Raw genomic sequence first — 14,095 nt, forward strand, 5'->3', positions numbered from 1 at the left:
GGTGCTTCACTGGGCTGGAAAAAGTTTAGCTACATCAGAAACCAGGTCTAATTAAGCAAGTTTATTCTATATATATAAAAGGTTAAGTTGACTCGCTTATGCACGATACATATAAAGCTCTTACTGGCACCAATTGCACCCGTGTGTTTTCATCTGTTATTGTCGATCATGAATTTGGTTAACACTTCTATTATAGAGCAAGGGCGAATAGTGATATTAAAATATTTCTTCTAATTAATTTCCTTTCAATGTGAATGAATTCGTGCACCGGGCCACTAGTACTTGAGTTAGATACTTATATAATATCAGCAATGTTGCTTTCTTTTTATATAATTAAAATGCTCTGTACTCCAAATATGAATATAGTATTCTATGAACAATGTTTTCCTATATTTAGTAAACACAAAAGCCCACATTTTTCTTAAATCCAATCATTTAATGAAGTTTGGTAAAAAGTGTACCAGATCAATATATGGGGGTTGGGGAGGTGAGTGGAAATTACTTCATTAGACTATGGCTTTCAAGGTAAGACTAAATTGACAAATAAGGGAAATTAGGCTTCTATGCTCAAATTACCTTGGCACAGCTATCAACTCAATATTCATGGTGTTTTAAATAATAAAAATATTTTAATTTTTGTGATGATCTTTTATGACTATGAAAATCATATCATTCTAAGCAAAAGAAACAATAGGGAAAAGAGAAGAGGAAAGAATAGCAAGACATTAATTTTAAAGTTCCTATGAGGGATAAAATATTGATAATAGATGGGTTTATAAAGCAAAATACCTTTGATATGCAAAGGACAGTCTTTCTATAATATAATTGAAGAGAAACGGGTATTCTATAACTAAGCAAAAAAAAAAAAATTCTAATGGACTTCAAAACTTACTGTTATAATATAAACAGACATTATATCTGATATCCTAGAAATGGTAGTATGTAATTCAAAGTGACTTCTAATGTAAATCTGACTAGGTTCCCTGTTGTTTAGATTAAGATATCAGAGTATCTAAACCTAGGCCATTTTTCTTACTAAGTTATCACAGTGATCTGGTAAGATCACTTTACAGTGAAAGTAGGATAACACTGTATTATGTGTATGAAATATATTGATGCGACTTAGGAGGGGTGTGAGGTAGAGTGAGAAGCAAGAAAGACTTTCTGCATTCTTACAACTGCATTTGATATTTTTATATTTGTGTCTTTTATAGTATAATTTAAGCCAATACGTCCAGAGACCCATAGATTGAAACTATTTTCTGCATGGCATCAATGGATAGTAACAGTTTTTTTCAACCAGATTACAGCAGTTATAATTATTCTCCATTAATAAGTTACCAATTGTTAATTTACAGAATGTAGTCAGCAAATTAAAAAAAATAATTTTGTTGCTGCTGAACTGGGCAGGTGAAATGAACACAAGAAAATAGGTTATTGAAGTACTGTCCTGTAAGAAGAGCACATGAAAATGGAATAAGACAGCCAACCAACCAATCTATCAGCCAAAATAAGGGTACTGCTGAGACCAAATTAAACTGCATAAAATTGTTATCAATATCTGAGAAGACTTATTTATTTATTTATTTGTTTGTTTGTTTGTTTATGGAATGGGGCAGCAAGGAGGGGAGGTGGGTAGAAGCGAGGAAAGGATAAAAGGATGGCTTTACTTGCATGTACCCAATAATAAAAATGGATAGAACCATAAAAACAATAAGCAGGCATAATATGAAATTAGAAAAGAGAGTAAGTATAACTATGGAAAGAATCATAACAAAGAATATTCTCTTTGTATTCTAGCATCTGACCAAAAATTTCACAAAGAAGCCAATCTTTTTGAAGAGTACTTAAAAGTATGTAGGTTTGAGTGAAAATCAGCAAACTTAATTGCAAGGAGGAATAGATATGCAATTAGTTTTAATAACTTTTACATTTTAAAAAATCAACTCTAAATAGAGTTAATTTTTCACAACATGAAAATGGTGATGCTCTAAGTACTAAGAATAGTACAGATTTGCAAACAAGCTCAAGCCTCCGCTCTTCATGTTACATAACACTAAAATGCAGTGAAGAGCATGAACAAAGGACTGACAGATCTGTGTTAGAATCTCAATTCCATCACTTCCTAGCTATGTGAACTTGGGGCAATTTATTTAGGCTCTCTGAACCTCAGTTTCCTCATCTGCAAAATGGGCACAACAACCATCACTTATAATCATTATGAGGTTTAAGCAAGATAATGTTTGCAAACATTATCAAAGTACACTGCCAGGGCTTGCCAAAGGGAGCCATTATCAGTTATTATTGCTTCTGGCCATGCTCCAAGCCAGAGTAAGGTCTGAAGAGTTAAGGAAAATGTATTTCTTAAAAGGATCAAATTACATGGCTATGCACATTATATAAATTCTATTTAAAGTAATAAAGATTTTCTTCCACTGTATATAAGTTAATAGGCAAGAAGGTTAACTGAATTTCTCACAGGAATTAGTGGTAAAGAACTCTGGTTATCTGAATCCTTGTTCAATATAACTTTTCTACCAAAAAAGCACCCAGAATTAAATACCTAATTGTTCATTTTTATTAATTCTACATTAAAAAGTAGATTATGTGAAATATATATAATATATATTTCACATATAGAATATATATTTCACATAATCAAGTCTCTAAAGACAATAGACCTTCTATTTTTCTTTTTTATATGAGATATAAGAGATAGTTTTTAAAAATAAAATTAATTCTTTTACTTTAGTAGCCAGTATTTTTTTAAACATCTAGGAAAAGATGATTTGTATAGAAGTTGGTTTTTAATGTGAAGGCAACATATTACTCATTTTAATTGTGACCTTGTCTAAGGACATTTTTGGTACACAATGCTCCCTATTTATGTCTAGGCTTCACTTGAAACAGGTTCATCAGAAAATCCAGAACACTTTGTATGGTTTCTTTGGAATAGAACAGCAAAAATTATTGAGAAAAACATTGACAGGAAGCTTACGAATCTCTAAACAAAGTAGAAAAAGCTCAAACCAATGAAAACAAATACCTTAGAAATTGAATCTACACAGCTACAAATGCAATACCACAAATGTGGGTAGCATTGATGCAGAGAATTCAATTCTCTATTTCCTTGAAGAAAAGGAACAGTACATGTAAAATAATGTAGGAACACTACAATTCTTAGTTCCCATAAGAGCAAGATACTAGTATACCTCACACTTAACTTAGAAATACCAGAACCATTTTCAATTTTCAACCCCCACCCCAAAAGCTTTTATTTGAAAAAAAAATCATTATTCTAGAATATCCTACTGCTTGACAAAATTAATTTCAGAAAGGTCAACTTACCAACTCTATTACTTCTACATTTCGAACTGATGGGTCAGGCGCCACCTCTGGCCAATTAGATAATTCCATGTACCCAGTAGCTTTAGTGTTGAGAGTATGAGATAAAGTTCCAAGCTGGAAATGATCCCTATCTATTAAAATAGAGGAAAATATAAAATAAACAATATGAGCTGTATATAACATAGAACAATCCTAATCAGAGCTCAAGGTAATTGGCATATTACCTCAAATGTCAAGGAATAAATATAAACTAGGAAGCTCTTCATAGGTCAAAAAACTGATTTCAGTCCATAGATTACAATAATCTTCCCCATAATGGTCAATAAAAAAGCTAATCAGTCAGTGTGTTTGGAGGTGTTGCTCTGAAATGTAGCTTCTCTAAAAATTACTTTACTGTGAATATTAAGAATGACAGCACAGTTAAACAATCCATATACATGTCTTGGCACAAACACATTCAGAATTTTAATAGTTTTTCTATGAAACTGAATTGCTTGTTATCACTTTACAACAATTAAATAAGAAAAAATATAAAAACCAAGGTATAAAGTCATCTGATTCCAACTGTAATGGCTACTTGTGAAACTGATCAATTATTCCTTTTAAAAAGGTGGGAAAACACTTATATATTAAAGTTTTTATGAAATAATTGTTCCTAGAAAAGTTTATTATGTTAGCATGAATAAAATATTTAATAACAACTCAGTATTAGGTGAATTATATTCCTTATTAAATAAAGGTATCTATTTAAAATAAAAGTGAAATCAATGTCTATAAGAACAAAACAGCTTTTATATATTGGTTTTATGCTTGTAAGAAAATAAAATCAGAAGATTAAAATTATTTAGGTAAATAAGGTCCATAAAAATATAAATTTTAACTAATATAAAGCTTGCTCTGGAGAACAGATGAATGAATAAAAGCACACTGTTTTTATATATTTATATATGCTAGTCATTTATATTTCCTAAGAGATAAATTATAAGCACATTATAAATGGAATATAGTGTCATATTTTTTCAGATAACATATTGTGCAGTTATATTCTAATAATAACAATAATAATACCTTTAAAAGGAGACTCAAGCACTGGTGCAGGTTTTTGTGCTAGGAATATTTTTTTGGCATATTTACTTAAAGCTCCACTCTTCTCATTCGGAACAATAAGCTGCCTAATAAATCTTGTACGGTCTCTGATGTCGTAGTTTTGATCATACTTGCCGAGATTTAATATGTACTGGGTAAGCAATTTTGTCTGTTGGAAAAAAAAAAAAAAAACAGAACAAGATGAGAATACAGTTATTTATGATTATTGATAACTCTGGATAAACATATTTAAAGAGGTAATAAAAATGAATGGTTATGTCAAACAAATGTTGTTCCATAGGGAATATGCATTTCTAATGCTGCAAATGGAATTTTGAAGCCAAAGCACATGTCCTCTTCAGAATTGGGGAGGTGAACGCTGAGTACTGAGAAGCAACCATGTGCTAGATTATTAAACTGCTGAAGTGGAAAGAAAGGCATCATTAAAAAAATAATCATATATGGCAAACCCGCTGAAGGGTCTACGTGAGAATAATGAATGTGGAAATACAACTAAAAACATGGCACTCAAAACTTAATCGGAAAAATATGCAGGACATCAAAACATCAGAGAGTATTAGGGGGTTGGCAAACTGCTTCTCCTAAGGTGTGTTTTATGAAGAGATACTGTCCCTGGCATACGCAGTGTCTGCACTCTGACTGCACTCAGTTACTTTACCCTGAATTATGACCCATTAAAGCAGACACATGAATCACTGAACTGGATTACTGCAAATTATTTGCAGTGCATTTAGCTGTTACTTTTTCATAAAAGCAAGCTGCTGATGCCCTCTAAAAACTAGGATAAAAGACTCCTTCCATTTTTTCTCCCATGCTGCTTATAGCCGCTAGTAATATTGGTCATTTATTTATTTATGTAAGGGAACAACTTATTATAGTAGCTTTTACACTGCAATAAGATTTCCTAAGTCAATTTTTTTTAATGTACTTACATTAACATAGAGATTTTAATATTAAACCAAAATTGAAATACAAAATAGCTTTGTATTTAAACTCATTATTTTGTTGAAAAAAAAACACATAGTTTTCATTTAGAAGGTTACACACATACAATTGCAGCTATAAATTAAATATAGAAAATTTAATTACATAGAAATTACATAGAAAAAAATAAACAACTATATTAAAATATTTTACAGATATCAGAAACATAAAATAATAAAATCAATCATGTCAGACAAAGACAATTCTAGAACAGTAAATCAAAGTATAGGAATGGTGTGACAAACTCATCTTACTAATTAAAAAAAAAAAAAGTAAATTGATCGTCACTTTGCAACGCCAGCCAGTCAGAATGAGGATGCAAATTAACCCAACAAAGATAGTGGCAGCCTTGGCCACTGCAGGCCTCTGGGCAGCGCGCCTCTGGCCTCAGAGGCAACCTTCTGGTGCCTGAAGTCATTGCTCCCGGTGTCTGGCTTCTCCCTCTACTCCACCCCTATCCCGCTGCTCTGGTAAACAAAACCCTAGCATTGCAGCAGCCCCACAGATGCAGACACACGCAAGCTTGCTCGGTGCACAGTTAGCGTGTCCTGGGAGCCCTGGGCCAGCCAAGGGGTGATGGTGGTGGCCGTGGCGGCAGCAGCAGGTGGCTCAGCTTTGTTTTGAATAGATGAAAGAGGCCACCTACACAGTAACCCAAATTATCAGATCTCCCTCCTCCCTATCTTGCCAAATCAAGAGCAGAGGGGGCGGAGGAGGAAGAGGATGAGGAAGGGAGTCAGTTGTATCCCACTTTCACAATGGGAAAGTGAAAGGCACTAGCCACCCAACCTCTCCAGTCCTCCCCACCTGCCTCGCTCCCCCCACCTCTTCCCCTCTGAGCCTCCTGGGAGCGCCAGTGCTGCACAGAAGAACTCTCTGGAGGAGGAGGACAAGGAGGAAGTGGCACTGGAGCGCACAGGGCTTGCCACCGCTGCAGCCACTGCACAGGCTGCCTGAGCGAGCCCACCATGTGCTGGCAGCCAGGGGAAGGAAGGCCTATTCTTGCACAAATCTTCATGCATCAGGCTTCCAGTTTATAATAATAATGGGTTGAGACACCTGATTTGGATAGAAAGCAACCTTCTTTCAATAACAATGTATTTAAAAGCATTAATTTAGTTTAATAAAGTAGAACTATAAAAAAAAATACAAGAGAAAATGTTGATAGAGCTATTCTAAATTTGGTTACCAACAATTGTTACTAATTACTAGATCACTGAGTCAACTTCAGATGAGAATAATTCTATGATTCATTTTTTAAAAATTAGCAAAATATTCACCAAATGAGAAATACAGTTCAAAAAGAAGTACAATATATTAGACAGTATAATTGACTTGCTGAGACAACTGGGGAAAACTAACCATGAGCTTCCTCAAATACAGAGTAAGAATTTAGGTTTATTCTAAAGTCACTTGAATGCTGAGATTTAGAATGAGCAACCTAAATAAATAAGAGAAAGAAAATAAATCTGTTCACTTCAGTGATATATACATATACATATATATATATACACACACACACACATATATATATATATATATATTTGCTAGCAGAGTGATACATTTTGCTTATATTTCTGATCCCTGAAATTAATTTTTAAGAAATGAAATTATTTCAATGCATTATCTGACAATTATTGAGTTATATCGAGAATTTTAACTAATTAAAATTATGCAATTTTTAAAAAATATGTATTTGTTGATTGTAAAACTCGTTTTATTATATTGGTGGGACTGTAAAAGAGTTTTATTAAAATGTACTTTCAAACATAAAATCCTTTCTATAAGAAAAAAATATATCCATTTAAAACGATGCATTGAAAACATACAAAATACCCACTGCACAAGCAGATACTTTAATCACTTTCTTAACTATAATATATCTGCCTCTAATACTAAGTTATTGGTATTTCTCTGAAGAATGTGTTTTTGTATGGTCTTATTATTTTGAAGTTTTTTTAAAAATAAAAATAAGGCCGAAACCGGTTTGGCTCAGTGGATAGAGCATCAGCCTGCGGACTGAAAGGTCCCAGGTTTGATTCCGGTCAAGGGCATGTACTTTGGTTGCGGGCAGCTGATCGATGATTCTCTTTCATCGATGTTTTTAACTCTCTGTCCCCTCTAACTCTGTAAAAAATCAATAAAATATATTTTAAAAAATTAAAATTAAAATTAAATAAATAAATAAATAAAAATAAGGTTACCTACAATCTTCAAAACTAATTTTATGATCAATAATTGTGACGCTGTTGACATTTTCAAGTTAGTCTTTTCTATAACTATAAAAGAGAAAACATCCTTTTGATTGTGTAAGACTAGAGGCCCAGTGCATGAAATTCATGCAGTCAGGGGGAGGGGAGTCACTCAGCCCAGCCTGCGTACTCTTGCAGTCCAGGAGCCCGATGATTGACTGCCCCACAGAGGGAGGCCCTGCCCACAACTGCTGGCCAGGTAGCCTGGGCCTCCCTCTGCGGGGCAATCTTGGGTGATGGTGGGGCCCCCCGACCAATCGCATCGCACCGGCAGTGACCTGTCACAGGCGGCCAGGACCCAGGACTGACTTCTGCTTTGCCCGTGACGGCATCAGTCAGTGTTGGGTTGTCACGGCACCTGAGACCCAGGAGGGACCGAGAGGTCAGCAGTTCAGCCTGCTCGCCAGTCACCACCCACCCGATCCTGCTGCAGCACAGCCTGGTGTTGGATTGTTCACTCAGTTATTTCGGATATTGCAGACCCTGGCTCTTTAGATATTAGGATAATCTAATAAGTGCAGATAAATTCTGTTGAATGAAGGATATTCTCAATGCTTTCATGCAAAAATGTATAAATATTTAAAACCCAGATATTTAACTTTTCCCCCTCCAGTCAACGAAACTTTTCTTGATAATTTTTCATAAGACAAAAAAATCACCAAATTCAGATACTATAAAATCAACTGCCTTCTAAATGTCATTTCACTTCCATACAAATATAAACTTATCCAATTAAAACAGAAGCTCCATCAAAAGTCTTCAAAATCGTTGAGATACTGTAAATGACAGAACTTCTAAAATAAATCTTAAGCTCTTAGCACTTAATTTTTCAATTCTTCCCTTGTTTTTATAGAGATAAATTTCAATGTTTTCCTGTTTGCAAGATTTTTTTCCAAGAATTGCTATTTGCTAAAATTTGCAAAAGCTGAAGATTTTGACACTGTATTTGGTGAATACTTTAAAGATTTCCAAATGATTCTGAATAAAAATCTAACCAATATAAAAGTTTCTTTACTTCCTTCCACTCCAGCCCTACAATAAAGCCAATACACTAGGACACAGGTCAATTTACAAAGCAGTTTTTCACAAAATCACACTTCTAAAATCCCACTGGTATCATGCAGCAAAGAGAATTGCATACCAGAATGTGTGTTGTCATCTGAAATATGTTCAACATTATACAACAACCTGATGCATGAAATTTGTGAAAGGGGCTCAGCCCTCATGGCCCCAACTGCCTTGCAGCCCCCTTGGCCCCACCCACTGATCTGTCAGTCAGGTCTAATTAGCATATTAGCTCTTTATTATATAGGATTAGCTTCATTATAACAATTCTATAGTTCTGTGAAACTATACATATCAAATATAAATAAATTTTACGATTACAGTTTTACTTAAATTGGCAGAACAAGCAGATTTTGTTTGCATGCACCACAACCAATTCCTCAAATATTTTTGCTCCATAGTTTTTATAACAGAAATAATGATTTTACCATGACAACATCCTTTTGGCAAAAACAAGTCATTTTATTTCCATGTTGGGCTTTTAAATTTACAGAAGCATTTATAGCATTTCTGACAGAATAAACTTCCAAAAGCTTTACTCTGATTCCTTTTATTGCACTGGCAGAACAAATATATAAAAGCTTTGAAAAAGTAGTACTATTATTGGAATTAATTGATTTTCTATTTTAAAAGCAACATTTTTTAGGGTTCTTTTTCTGCTAATGGAATAAAAACATAACAGTTATTGCTTCGTTTTTTTCATATGTGCAAAAGGAAAATAAAAATTGAACAAAATTATTTTTAAAAAAGTTATTTGATCTAAATGAGATCATGTTTCATAAAGACATATGTAAACATCTTCTGCACCTACATATATTTGTCATTTTGAGACGCAATCTTTTTCAAAAAACTCCTAACTTTTCAAATAGATGCTAATACTTTTTTAGCAGATTTGTCATGTCTTTTAATTAGTGTATGGTCAGTGATATCACTATAATTATCATGGCAAATGGTAAATGTTAATAAACATTTTGTGCATGTTAAATATTGAGAGAGAAATCCAGTACTTAATTCTTCAATACATATATATTAATTTTTAAAAATTCATTGTTGCTGGGTTTATAACAACAACAACAAAAGAACTGCCAAAATATAAACTAAATAGGTTTTAGATTTATGCTACACAACAAATGACAAAACTACTGTAGCAAGAGGGCTCTGTCCACTCTCTTTAATGATCTATAGCAGGACTGTTCTGTCACTCTCCTGTACATATTTCATCAAACCCAGCCTCTTACTTCCTGTGTTTTTCTCTGACTCCGTCGGCTGACAGCTGGGAATTACATGCTTCACACAGGCCATGGCATAACTTGCTAGTATATCAAGTTGCCAGCAGGTGAGTTACACACTTACCTCACCAGCACTAGAAAAGCAAAGGGCTTAGCTTTTCCTCCCTGCCTTGTCAGGGCACACTTCATTTTATTAGCACACATCCTGCATGCTGCTCTAAAAGAAGTTAGTTATGTTGTTTCTCAAAAAGGTTGAAAAAAGAAAGATGAAGGTTTTCCAATGTAGATGTTCGACATACTAAAATGAAATCTCTTCACTATGCTTGTATCTTATATGCTACTAGAAAAAAAAACACAAAAAAACAAAAACCATGGTAGACGGTATAAGTACAATATGGAGGTCTACAACTTACTGTCATAAATATATATATATTTATATGTTTATACTTATATATATATTTCAGAGAGGAAGGACAATTCTCAGAGACAAAGAGATGGAAACATCAATGATGAAATCATTGATCAGCTGCCTCCTGCACACCCCCCACCAGGTACTGAGCCCAAAACCCGGGCATGTGCCTTGACTTTCTGGTTGATAGGTTAATGTTCAACCACTGTCCCACACTGGCCAAGCTAATTTACATAACTTTAGAGTAGCCAAACCAGACATAAAGTCATTACAATCATAATATTCTAGGTATTATTTTAGTGAACACAAGGAGTAAAGGCTAAAACAATGTTTTTACTTATACATGGGAAAGTAAGCAGTGATTCCTCTTATTTACCAATATATAAGAAACTCAACAATAAACATAGGTTTCCTTTTACTGTTTTTGAAAAGTAACTTAGTACATAAAGAAATCTAAATAACATTTGGAAATGATTAACTGATTCATATCAAAGATTGACTTAAAACGCAAAGATAAAATCTAAATCATGGAAATATACTCAGATTATCTGTAATTATTTGGTCATAAATCTTGTACACCAATCAGCAAAAGCAACAATAACTAAAGTCATATCATAAGTGGAGATAAATTTGAGGAGTCAACCTGAAAATTCTGAATGGCCAATATCAGCTTATAGAGAATGAGTATGGGTAGACCAAGAAGGCAGAAAGAGAGGGAAACAACTGAGAGACATACAGCAAATACAAACAGAGAAAGATGAACACTGATGGAGAGGCAGGAGAGAATGACAGACACAGACATGCAGAAGGTAACTAATCGATATGTTTCTTTCACATCAATATTTCTCTCTGTCTTTCCCTGTCTCTTCCACTCTCTCTAAAAATCGATGGAAAAAATATCCTCTGGTGAGGATTAAAAAAATAATAAAAATTAATCAATTAATTTTAATTAATTTTTAATTAATTGAATTAATTAAGTTAATTAATTAATTAAAATATTTACTGGTTTCCCCTGTACTTGTAGGACAAGGTCCACAGTATTTGCCACTCAAGTCCTGACCTGGCCTACCTGTCCAGACCATTTTAAGTGTGCTAAAAGCACCAAGCTGTTTCATGACTCTGACCTGCTGCTCTCCTCTTTCCTTCTTCTGTACAGGAAACCACTCCTTAGAAGTCCATAGTCAGGAGTCTTATCCTTGATGAAACTTTCTCTGACCTCTCTCCTCCTACTGCAGACTTTCAATAACTTTCTTCTCTGGAGTTTCACTGTATCTCAGTACTTCTATTATAGCACCTACCAAATACTATTTCATTATTTTATGTTTTTCTCCCTACTAGATTAGAATATCATCTCTTTGCACAACTACCGTACCATCTATTGAAGAACCTTAAAGAAACAGGCACCTAGTAATTGTTAGATAGACTAATGTGTAAACAGACTTTAGCCACTTCATCAGAGTAAAGAAGAAAGTAGGTAGAAGTAAGGACTAGCCTCTTACCTGTTTGGAGTTGGTTAAATACAATTTTGCTCCCAAATTTAAAATCTGCAGTTTTACAAGGTCATCTTCATTTGTGAAGCTTTTAGCCATCTTCCTCAAAACATCAGGGGCAATTTTAGGAACTCGCTCACAGTTTTCTCCAATTAGCCAAAGAATACTTGCTCTAGCCACAGGAACCTAATGTTAGAAATAGACAATATGGTTACAAATAAGATAAGCATGCTCTCCTTAGCATTAACATAGAAAAGTCTTTAAGTATTACCAAGGTGTTACATCTATCAATTCATTTAATGTATATCCAGGACGTGCTCCTATATTTATGGATTTTCTTTAGTTATCAAAAAATAAACACACAGGAAATCACAAAACTGATTTCAGGATAATGTCTTAGAAAAGATTCATAGAGAAAAAGTCACTGGTCTAGAATCTTGATTCTAGCAGAGATCTGCAAATTCTTGGACTGAATCTGGCTGGCCATGCCCATTTGTTTATGTGTTATTATTGCTGATTTTGTGCTGTACGAGCAGAGGTGAGTGTCTGCCACAAAGTCCATAAGAACAACAGTTTAGAGAAAAAGTTTGCGGAGCTCTGCTCTGGGGCACTTATTTACAAACCTTGATGCCCAGAAAAATCATCTAGGGTTCCTAATAAGACTGCAGGGTTCTGGTATCGCTCCAATATGGTGGGGCCCAGGAATCCACATTTTTATGAAGCATCACGGATGATTACTGAGACAGATGGTCTGTCTGCAAACCATGTTTTGAGAGTCATGAATAATATAGAAAAAAAGAATAGATCCACTACAGGCTTTGATTCCAACTGTTATGATCTCTATCGATAGCACTGGGAATATATAAAACTGGTAAAATCATCAAGATTTGGATTACAAATTCATTAATCCTAGTCTATTATTTGATCACCAACAAAAGAAATAGGAATAACAAATTTGTCCAATATTGTATTTTGGCATTAAATATTTTTAATAATGAAAATTTTAAAAATAATGTACATTTTTACATAATTTGTTTCTTAAAAATTACTGCTTTGTAACAAATTGGAAACCTTCCATCAACACCATTAAGACCATTATTTTAGAGTATGTACATTAGTTTTATTTCTATCTGTTTACTTGTATTATCCCCTATTCCAAAAGGAATTTGAACGGGTGAGTAAATTAGTTTCTGTGAACATTTTCACCTAGTATGGAAAATTTGCTTTTTATAAGAAATGAAAAAGCCAATAACTATCATTAAGAGAGAGCATCACAATAATAGATAACATTCTTTTTAAAAAGACCTTTTCCAATTCCTCAAATAAAGCCCTAATATTTCCATTACAGTTTCACAGCTGCACATATAACTGTTAAAGAAGAAAGTGAGAACAAGGACCTCTGCGCAGCTGAAATTTTATCACAATATCCACCATCTCAAATTATTTCAAAACACCCATTTTATGAAATAACATAAAGTTATTAATACTCCTAAGTTGGGTCTTTCACCAGAATGAGAATGAGGAAGTCAAAAAGGCTTTAAAATAAAAATATATATTTGCAAATAGTATGATAACAGGATCATTTTAAATTAACATTAAAGTAAATTTAGTAAACAAGAAATCAGCATATTTATGCAATTAAGTGTAAATGTTAAGATAAGTAGTAAGTACAATATTAAATGCTATTGTAAATCCATTTATGCAGTATGATAAAACTGATATCCTTACTGTGTGTATACTAATTTCTCCTGTTCCAAAGGTTACACTGCATTATGACCTTACTCCCAATCTATTATTTTAAATTGGGCTACAGAATAATATAATTGAGTGGTACATTAAATTTCCTGGTATGAAGCAATTCAAGGTGCCTGCTATTGTGAAAGGTATCTCTAAATAAGAATATATGGGTAACTTCAGATTTCAGTTATGCTAGGTTTGTTTTTCTTAAATATTTTATTACATATTGCTAGTGTAAAAATTAGAATTTTATGACATATAAAAATCTAATACCCCACTTTAAGTAAATTTCTTCTGTAATACACTTATAATTCTTTCCTGCAATTAAAAAGGCAGTCCCAAAAGTTGTGTTTTGTCTTTTTCCCCAAAAAGTTTTAAGAAATTGTTTATATTCCTATTCATTAATAAACAAAGATTATTATTGATATTTTTAATACTCACCTAAGAATGTGTTTTTATTGATTTTTTTTTTTT

At 33.4% G+C, this 14,095-nt stretch overlaps 1 protein-coding gene across 1 annotated transcript in view; it reads right to left on the reverse strand.

Moving 5' to 3' along the window:
* Nucleotides 1-14,095, reverse strand: part of AP3B1 (adaptor related protein complex 3 subunit beta 1) — a 180,623-nt gene that overhangs the window by 87,369 nt on the left and 79,159 nt on the right. Inside the window, exons 15-17 of the mRNA XM_084881262.1 lie at nt 11,894-12,070; nt 4,417-4,603; nt 3,349-3,479 (exon numbers count right to left, since the gene is read on the reverse strand). Of these exons, the coding sequence (XP_084737388.1) occupies nt 3,349-3,479; nt 4,417-4,603; nt 11,894-12,070 (495 nt within the window). The remainder of the gene's footprint in view (nt 1-3,348; nt 3,480-4,416; nt 4,604-11,893; nt 12,071-14,095) is intronic.

The sequence above is a fragment of the Pipistrellus hanaki genome (genome assembly GCF_964339955.1).
Source record: "Pipistrellus hanaki genome assembly, chromosome: 4".
NCBI classification, from domain to species: Eukaryota; Metazoa; Chordata; class Mammalia; order Chiroptera; family Vespertilionidae; genus Pipistrellus; species Pipistrellus hanaki.